Raw genomic sequence first — 9,062 nt, 5'->3', positions numbered from 1 at the left:
AGAGAGAGAGAGAAGGGGAAAACAAATGCTTGAAAGCAGAGTCTAGGGAATGGAGGACAATTTGGGGACCAGCTTCTCTGCAAACCATGGCACAGAGAGACTCGCAAAAGGCATTGGGTACACGTGGAGCACCAGTCAGCATCAAAGGTTCCTTGGGATCGATTACGGATGCTTTTGTACATATATTCAGGCTGGGAATAATGCTCAATATTTTCACATGATTTTGTTTTTCAGAATGATTGAAGATTGTGGGAAAAGAGGAAATACCATGGCAGAGAGAAGGCAGCTGTTTGCAGAAATGCGTAAGTACTTCCTAGAAATGTTTTGCTGTGACAGACCAAGCCAGTTGCAATGCAGTGTCAGTAAACATTATGCAAGCTTTCTACCTCGAGTAACTGATACCTGCATTTCACAAATGGTTTAGTGTCATGGGACCAAAAGTAGACGAAAATGGGCTGATTTGATCACATAGCAGGAGAGAAGGATTTTCTACATCAGATTTTGTGATTGTAGTATTTTTATCAATAGTTTCTTGAGGCAAAAATGCTGCAATACACAGGTAGCAATGAAAAGTGATAAAGGTCTCTAGAAGACTACATCTTTTAGGGGGCTATCTGTAGTGGGTTGACCCCAGCCAGCTGCTAAGCACCCATGCAACCATTTGCTTAATCCCCAGCCAGCGCCCAGCAGGACATAAGAGAATATAGGGAGAGCAAAAGCAAGAAAGCTCATGGCTTGAGGTAAAGGCAGTTGATTAAGTGATGGGAAGAGAGGGAAAACAAAATTAAAAAAAATCAGCAAGTGATGCAAATGTGGTAGCTCACCACCTCAAGAGCAGACCAGTGCTCAGCCAGTCTCCCAGCAATGTCCACCTTGGAAAACAAAACTCCTCACCCCTTTCGTTCCCTACTCCAGTTTTATAGTTGAGCATGATATTATATGGTGTGGACTATCTTTTTGGTGAGGTAGGATCATCTGTCCTGGCTGTGTCCTCTTCCAACCTCTTGCCCACCCCCAGCTGCCTCTGAGAAGGGGAAGAGTAGGCCTGGATGCTGTGCAAGCACTGTTCAGCCATTGCTGGAACACTGGTGTGTTATCAACTTTTTTTTAGCCACAAATCTAAAACACTGCACCACGCAGGCTGCTATAAAGGAAGTTAACTCCACCCCAGCCAGACACAGAACAGAGAGTCATATACTACATACCCGACTTAAGTACATTTTTTATAGTTTCTAGTGAAGCTTTGTGTTCCCTGCAGAGTAGTGTGTCAGGGATGTACTATACTAGCAGTGTTCCTGCAGTTCTCTTGACAATCATCTCATATTCCTCTCAAAAACAATCCACCATTTTTCAAGGAAATTCTATTATGTAAGAGATTTGAGACTGTCACCCTGCTACTAGATTTACCCAAGTTCTGTCTGTAATTACTAAGCTTCCTATTATTTGTCCCTTGCAATGTAGTAAAACATGACAGAACATCTCCCCCGTCCTCGCCACCTCGTGGGGGAGACCAAGATGAGCACTGCTGGGAGCTGGGCAGCTGTGCACTCTGAAAGGCCAGGTCTGTGCTGGTGAATTAAATGTGCTCAGGACTGTTCTTCAGTGGTGACCTCAGAGGTGACTGAATTCCCTACATCTGCACTCCTGAGCTCACCAGATTAAGGACTTTTCATTCAGATGGCCTCCTGAGAATGGTCTTGGCCTGATCCACTGCTTCTCTAGCTCTGTTGCATCCTGTAATTATTTCAATATCACACAAGTCTTGTTGTAACTCAGATGGATATTTCTCATGTCCCTTGGGTACGGCATCATGGTAAAGGGAGGGATTGTTCTTTGGCTAGAAGAAAAGGGGAAAAAAGGAAAAACAAGAAAAAAGGATGATGCATTTGCCCATTATCAGACCATACTATACTTTTAATTGGAATTATACAGAGAATTTAAGCTTGTATCAGCTAAAGTCAATAACACAACTTCTATTAACTTAATTCAGTTTGAAGCATTCCTGAAATGGAAGGTAATTGCCTAAGACTTTGCTGTGAGGATTTATGGTTTGTTCCCACAGTTTTGAAGGCTATTTTGTTGTTGGATTGTTTTGGAGGAGTTAAGGAGGTGTCTGGAAAACTTAGAATCAGCAGTTGGAGGTGAGGGAGGAACTATTTTCCCATACTGCACACAAATAGTTACAATTACTATTTTTTCTTTCATGTTTTAATGTTTTGATATATTTACTTGAGTCTGGTTTATCTCACATGTGCTTCCCTTTTCTATTTGCTTCATCCCTTCCTCCTCCTGTTCTCCAATTACACATGCACACAGAGAACTGGGTTCCAGCTTGGTAAAAAGAAAGGAAAATATTAAATCTTTATGAAAAACTAAATACGTTTTAAGCAAAGAAATGTCCATATTCATCAAACACTGAATTTTACATTTAGAGGATCCCTTGGATTCCTGTATGTATAAGGGGTGTTCTTCACTGAAACAGAAGCTCAACCTGGTATTGCATTCAGGTGCCCTCAGCTTTGAGCAAACCCACATGATCCATGTGTAACAAAAACCATGTGCTCCACACACCCTACATACTGTGGGCCATGCGAAGCTTCTTAACATCATAACATAAGCTTCTGGTAAAAGGTTAAACTCCACAATGTGCTGATGTTAGAGGAAGAAAACTCATAATATAGAGAATTTTGTCAGTGGTTTAGGTTCTTGCAGTCATATCTGCAAGTCTGTGATTAAAACCTCACAATACTTTCAGAAAGTGAGTCATGTTCCAGACTACACAGGACAGCAAAATAAAAGGAAAATTCGAACTTTTCCTGCCTTTTTAAGTAGAAAATTTATTCTGAACAAGAACAGATGGGTTTGACTCTTACTTTAAATTTGGGCCACTATGTGATTTTTCCTGTATTTAAAGAAGTTTACTTTGACTTTAATTTCCTTTTCTTTCAAAAGAGGTATTATCCACGAGCCAGCAATCCTGGGGTGCATTAGGAAGAGTGTGGCCAGGAGGTCAAGAGAGGTCATCCTCCCCATCTATTCTGCCCTAGTGAGGCCACACCTGGAAAACTGCATCCAGTTCTGGGCTTCCCTGGTCAAGAGAGACAGGGAACTGCTAGAAAGAGTCCAGCAAAGGGCAACAAAGATGATTGGGGAATTGGATCATCTCCCTTATGAGGAAAGGCTGAAAGAGCTGGAGCTCTTTAGCCTGGAGAAGAGAAGGCTGAGATTATTAATGCCTATAAGTATCTAAACAGTGGGTGCAAGGAGGAAGGTTGGGGCCAGACTCTTCCAGTGACAGGATGAGGGGCAATGGGCATAAACTGGAACATAGGAAGTTCCATTTAAATAGGAAGAAAAACTTCTTTATGGTGAGGGTGACAGAGCACTGGAGCAGGCTGCCCAGGGAAGTTGTGGAGTCCTCTTCTCTGGAGATATTGAAGATGCAGCCTGGATGCAGCCCTGTGTAATGTGCTCTAGATGATTCTCCTTTAGCAAGGGGTTGAACTAGATGATCTCTGGAGGTCCTTTCCACCTCTGATAATTCTGTGATTCAGTGATTCTGTGGTTTTCTGGTTTCAAATTACAAACTTCTGTGAACTAGCAGCGTAATCAGTATAATCTTCTGTTAAGTCACACAGATTCACAGAGTTGTCATGGTAGGAAGAGAACTCTAAGATTGCCTAGTCCAACCATCAACGAGGGGGAAAAGGGAGGGAACAATATAACCCACCCAAAAAAACAATATTCAGCCAGTGTTTTACCCTGCAAAGAATGCATCTGTCTATGCCATGATTTGCCAGCTTCTCCAGGAAGATGGGAGATGGTGTCAAAGGCTTTACTGAAGTCTAGATTGACAACATCCACAGCTCTTCCCTCATCCACCAGGCAGGTCACCTGCTCATAGAAGATCGGGTTGCCCTTCCTGAACCAATGCTGGCTGTCCCAGACTTGCCATGTGAGTGCACTCAAGATGAACCTCTTCATGATTTTCCAGTTCTTCCAGTTTTCCAAAAGCTGTCAATGAGATACTCATGGAGAAGAGAAAAACCTGTGTAATTTAACAATAAAGCTTATGATGAAAAAAATAGAGACACTTTCCAGACCTGGTGTTGAGTAGTTAAGGATAGCTTCTCCTAGGAACAGTTGATGTTAAGACAACTAGATGGAAAAAAGGAGTATCTGGGAGCCCTGGGATGGTGTGGGAGAATCCAGTCAGGAAAAGAGCAGAGGCTGGAGAGAGGGGACAGTAACATCCTCCTTTTCATCTCACGGGTGAGAGCACTTTTGAAAAAATTTGGTCCAAACTATGATAAATTGTTAAAGGAAATGTGAGTGAACAATGCTGACATGGCCATATGTACAACAGTGCAGCTGAGCAGCCACTCCAATAATCACAGAATCACAGAATCTTAGGGGTTGGAAGGGACCTCGAAAGATCATCTAGTCCAACCCCCCTGCCAGAGCAGGGTCACCCAGAGCACATCACACAGGAAGGTGTCCAGGTGGGTTTTGAATGTCTCCAATGAAGGAGACTCCACAACCTCTCTGGGCAGCCTGTTCCAGTGCTCTGTCACTCTCACAGTAATGAAGATTTTTCTGATGTTTACATGGAACCTCCTATGCTCCAGTTTGCACCCATTGACCCTTGTCCTATCACTGGTCATCACTGAGAAAAGCCTGGCTCCATAGTCCTGACACTCACCCTTTACATACTTGTAAACATTGATGAGGTCACCCCTCAGTCTCCTCTTCTCCAAGCTAAAGAGACCCAGCTCCCTCAGCCTTTCCTCACTCAGCCTTTTCTCATCAGGGAGATAGATGTTCCACTCCCTTAATCACCTTTGTAGCTCTGCCCTGGACTCTCTCAAGCAGTTCCTTGTCCTTCTTGAACTGAGGGGCCCAGAACTGGACACAATACTCCAGATGTAGCCTCACCAAGGCAGAATAGAGGGGGAGGAGAACCTCTCTTGACCTACTAACCACACCCTTTCTAATGCACCCCAGGATGCCATTGGCCTTCTTGGCTACAAGGGCACATTGCTGGCTCATGGTCATCCTCCTGTCCACCAGGACCCCCAGGTCCCTTTCTCCTACACTGCTCTCCAGCAGGTCAGCCCCCAACCTGGACTGGTACATGGGGTTGTTCTTCCCCAGATGCAAGACTCTACACTTGCCCTTGTTGAATTTCTATCAAGTTTCTCCCCGCGCACCTCTCCAGCCTGTCTAAGTCTCTCTGAATGGCAGCACAGCCTTCTGGTGTGTCAGCCACTCCTTCCAGCTTAGTGTCATCAGCAAACTTGCTGAGGGCACATTCTGTTCTATTGATGAAAATACTGAACAGCACCGGTCCCAGTACCGACCCCTGAGGGACTCCACTAGTCACACACCTCCAACTGGATTCTGTCCCATTGACCACAACTCTCTGACTTATTCCTTTCAACCAGTTCATGATCCACCTCACTACCTGATCACAAAACCCATACTCGATCATCTTATCTGCAAGGATGTTGTGGGAGACAGTGTCAAATGCTTTACTGAAATCAAGACAAACCACATTTACCCCCCTACCATCATCTATCCACCTAGTTACTTCCTCATAGAAGGCTATAAGGTTGGTCAAACATGACTTTCCCTTGGTAAAACCATGTTGACTGCTCTTGATGACCTGCTCATCCTTGATATGCCTAGAGACAGTGCCAAGAACAAGTTGTTCCATCACCTTTCCAGGGATGGAGGTGAGGCTGACCAGTCTACAGTTACCCAGGTCCTCCTTCTTGCCCTTCTTGTAGACTGGAGTGACATTTGCTTTCCTCCAGTCCTCAGGCACTTCTCCTGTTGCCCACAATTACCAAAGATGATGGAGAGTGGTCTAGCAATGACCTCCACCAGTTCCCTCAGCACCTGTGGGTGTATTCCATCAGGACCCATCAATTTATGGATGTCCAGATTGCCTAACTGATCCCTGACCCAATCCTCATCTACCAAGGCAAACTTCTCCTTCATCCTGACTTCTTCTGGGGCTTTAGGAATCTGGGGCTTCTGGGGAGAGTCTGCAGGAGTAAAGACAGAGGCAAAGAAGGCATCAGTACCTCTGCCTTCTTTATATCCTCTGTCACCAGGACACCCACCTCATTCAACAGTGAGCCTATATTGCCTCTAGTGTTAGTTCTATCTGTAATGTATTTTAAGAAGCCCTTTCTATTTTCTTTGAAGTCTTGCAAGGTTTAGTTCCAAGGAGGCCTTAGCTTTCCTTATTGCCTCCCTACATCCTCTGACAACAGTCCTATATTGCTCCCAGGTGGCCAGCCCCTCCTTTCATGATCCATAGATTCTCAATTTATGATCATAGGTTCTCAGTAATGCCAAGTTGAATCTTAAAGAAGGCATTCAGGAAGCACATGGAAAAGTAGAACAGAGCCATATTCCACTCCACTTCTCTTACATCCTGATTGTACTTTGTTTGGATGTATTTCATGCAGATGGTTCCATAAAAAAACTATATGTTTGGGGTTTTTTTAACTTGATACCTTGCTTAACTGAATAAACAGGTTCAACTCCTGCTAAAGGGCCAGCCACAGTGAAGAAGCAAATACCCAAAAATTTAATTGAATGCATTTCTATGAAATGTGTGGTACAATTAATAAGCAGTCTTGTATTTCTTAGGCCATATGAATGCATTTCTATGAAATGTGTGGTACAATGTGTGGTCTTGTATTTCTTAGGCCATGATGTAGGTATGTGGCAATGCTTCTTTATGTAAGACATACCAGCCAAGAAGGAGAAAGATTTAAATCACAATCTCCTCATCTACTTTTGGAGGTTTTTGGGAAGCGTTAGGAGTAGAACACAGTGGCAGGAGGCCTAAGGACACTGTGCCAGGTTCTGCCCCCATCTTGGTCCCTTGGTGCTGCAATTGTATTTGAATTAGCTACCAGTCAGTTTATACTCATCTCATCTCCTGGAGGGGTGCTTGGGAAATGTTGCCAGATCTTTAAGTTGGAGCATCCAGGGCCAAGCTCAGTGAGAAGTAGAGAGCTGACCCTTTGAGGTCTATGTTGCAGGGGACATACCTCCGCAGAATCAAGAAAGGCTCACTTGCTTCTGTTATTTTTGCCCCCTTCTGCAGATTGCTGCCAGTCTTTTCATTACAGCATGATATTGTTTCTAATTTGGTTTGCTGGCAATAGCTTGTTCTGATCTGGCATGCCAGCCAGTGATACTTGTTATGAGCTTTGTTGTTAAATATTAAAATTAGGCAGAGATTTTCCCTGCTGTTGGAGCCTGGCCAGTGTGTCTTTTAGCCTGCAGCTTGACCAGATTGTTCTTCAAAGTGACAGACACAGTGGAGTGACTATTTGTTGCTTTCCTTTATAAAAGTCTTTTAACACTGTAGCTCCTGCCATTCCCCTTCTTTCTCTTCACCCCTCTCTACTCTCCCTGCAAAGGAGAGCCTTGAAAATTATTGAAGAGGGTCAGCTCATGTGTTCTCTTTGTTCTTTGTCTTCCCTGCTGGCAAAGACACACACAGGTCATATTCCATACAAATGTCACTGTTATTCTTTTCCACCAGGGGCTCAAGATCTGGATCGCATTCGTTTGTCCACCTACCGAACAGCGTGCAAGCTTAGGTTTGTCCAGAAGAAATGCAACTGTAAGTATATCAGTGATTGTTTTTGTACCTCACCCTTACTAGCTTTCCTTGCACTCCCCAGTCTATCCGTCAGATCCATCACAAATGTGGACCGTTTGATTTGGGATTGTAAAAGACACTAATCAGAGTGCCTGAGCAGATTTTAGATATTAAGGAACTTGTCTCAAACATGCCAGTGATTCAGTCGTACGAGGGTGGGTCATGGTGCAAGCCACAGCTTCAGTTAATTAGTATATTAATTGCATTCTCCTGTTTTCTTGTAAAATAACATTTTGGGGTTCCAGCAAAATCCTGCAAATTAAATGCTTTTATATCAACTCCATATGAAGAAATGGTGGTTCCAGTCTCATCTGTTTGGGGTGCAGCAAAGTAAGTGCAATGTCAGTCAGCCCCCTTTTGGTTCAGAAGACCAGATAGAGACATCTCTTCTAAGAGAGTAAACCTGCTTGTTATCTCTGCGTGTGTCTGTGTTCTTGCATCTAGGCTTCATTCTTAGGAAATTTCCCACTTTATTAGTGACTTTTTAAGTGTTTCTTCAAAGAGTCAGTCTTCCTTCCTTTATAGCTGCAGTTTCTGTTAGCACGGTCATATTCTGTGAACTTGAAAGGTGAAATACTTATAAAAGCTGTAATGGAGTGTATCTTTTCTTCTCCATCCAAAATAGTATGCAGATGCTTAGAATGATGGGTTTTGGTTTGGGTGTGTTACTGAACCTTTCCAAAGTAAAAAAAGAAAAACCTAACCAGGGGACCTCTTGTCAGCAGTAGCAATAGGGAGAGGACTAATGCAGAGAAAACACAGTTTTTAAGTCTTTGTATCTAAACTAGAATGACAGCCTCGCTACACTTGTGCTATGCACACTGGTAAATAAGTTAAGAAATGCTCTCTACAGATTGAGATGAACCGCACAGGAAAGAGTTCCCAGTTTTCAGGCTACATCTATCTGGTTACAGAAATGTTTAGCTTATGCTGTCCAAGCATACTGGAGAGGCCAAGTTGTGGCAGAAAATATGTTGGAGAGTATTTATTGTGTTATTAGCTACAGAGCTGGTCGTTCAATCACTTCTGCAGCACATTTCTCATGTTTTTAATATATGTTTAGCTGAAGTATGAATTGAAGGATTAGTATCACATTATAAGCAGGCTGCCAGACACAAAACCCAGGAGGGGTTTACTACCTGCCCAGCAGCTGGCTTCTCCTATTCAGGAACAAATGGTGTTGAAAGACACTATTATGTTGCTTTCAGTTGTTTATTTTCATTTTTTTCAATGTTACAAGAGGATGAAATTTTTGCTTCATTTTCATGGTAATGGAATACAATAGCATGAGGTGACATAAGTATCCAATTAAGTTGACAGTGATAGCAAAGTCATAACACTAATTGCTTTGAATGCTGTATACAAAGCAAAT

General features: G+C 43.1%; 1 protein-coding gene across 1 annotated transcript in view; it reads left to right on the top strand.

Annotated features, from left to right (window-relative positions):
• The first annotated feature begins 235 nt into the window (after window positions 1–235).
• DTNA (dystrobrevin, alpha) overlaps window positions 236–9,062 on the top strand; it is a 95,284-nt gene continuing 86,457 nt past the window's right edge. Inside the window, 2 exon segments of the mRNA XM_010006818.1 lie at window positions 236–302; window positions 7,571–7,651. Coding sequence (XP_010005120.1) covers window positions 236–302; window positions 7,571–7,651 — 148 coding nt within the window.

This window comes from Chaetura pelagica, unplaced genomic scaffold (assembly GCF_000747805.2).
Source record: "Chaetura pelagica isolate M959 unplaced genomic scaffold, ChaPel_1.0 scaffold109, whole genome shotgun sequence".
NCBI classification, from domain to species: Eukaryota; Metazoa; Chordata; class Aves; order Apodiformes; family Apodidae; genus Chaetura; species Chaetura pelagica.
The sequence above is the reverse complement of the archived record's forward strand: the minus strand, read 5'-3'. Positions and strand labels throughout refer to the sequence as shown.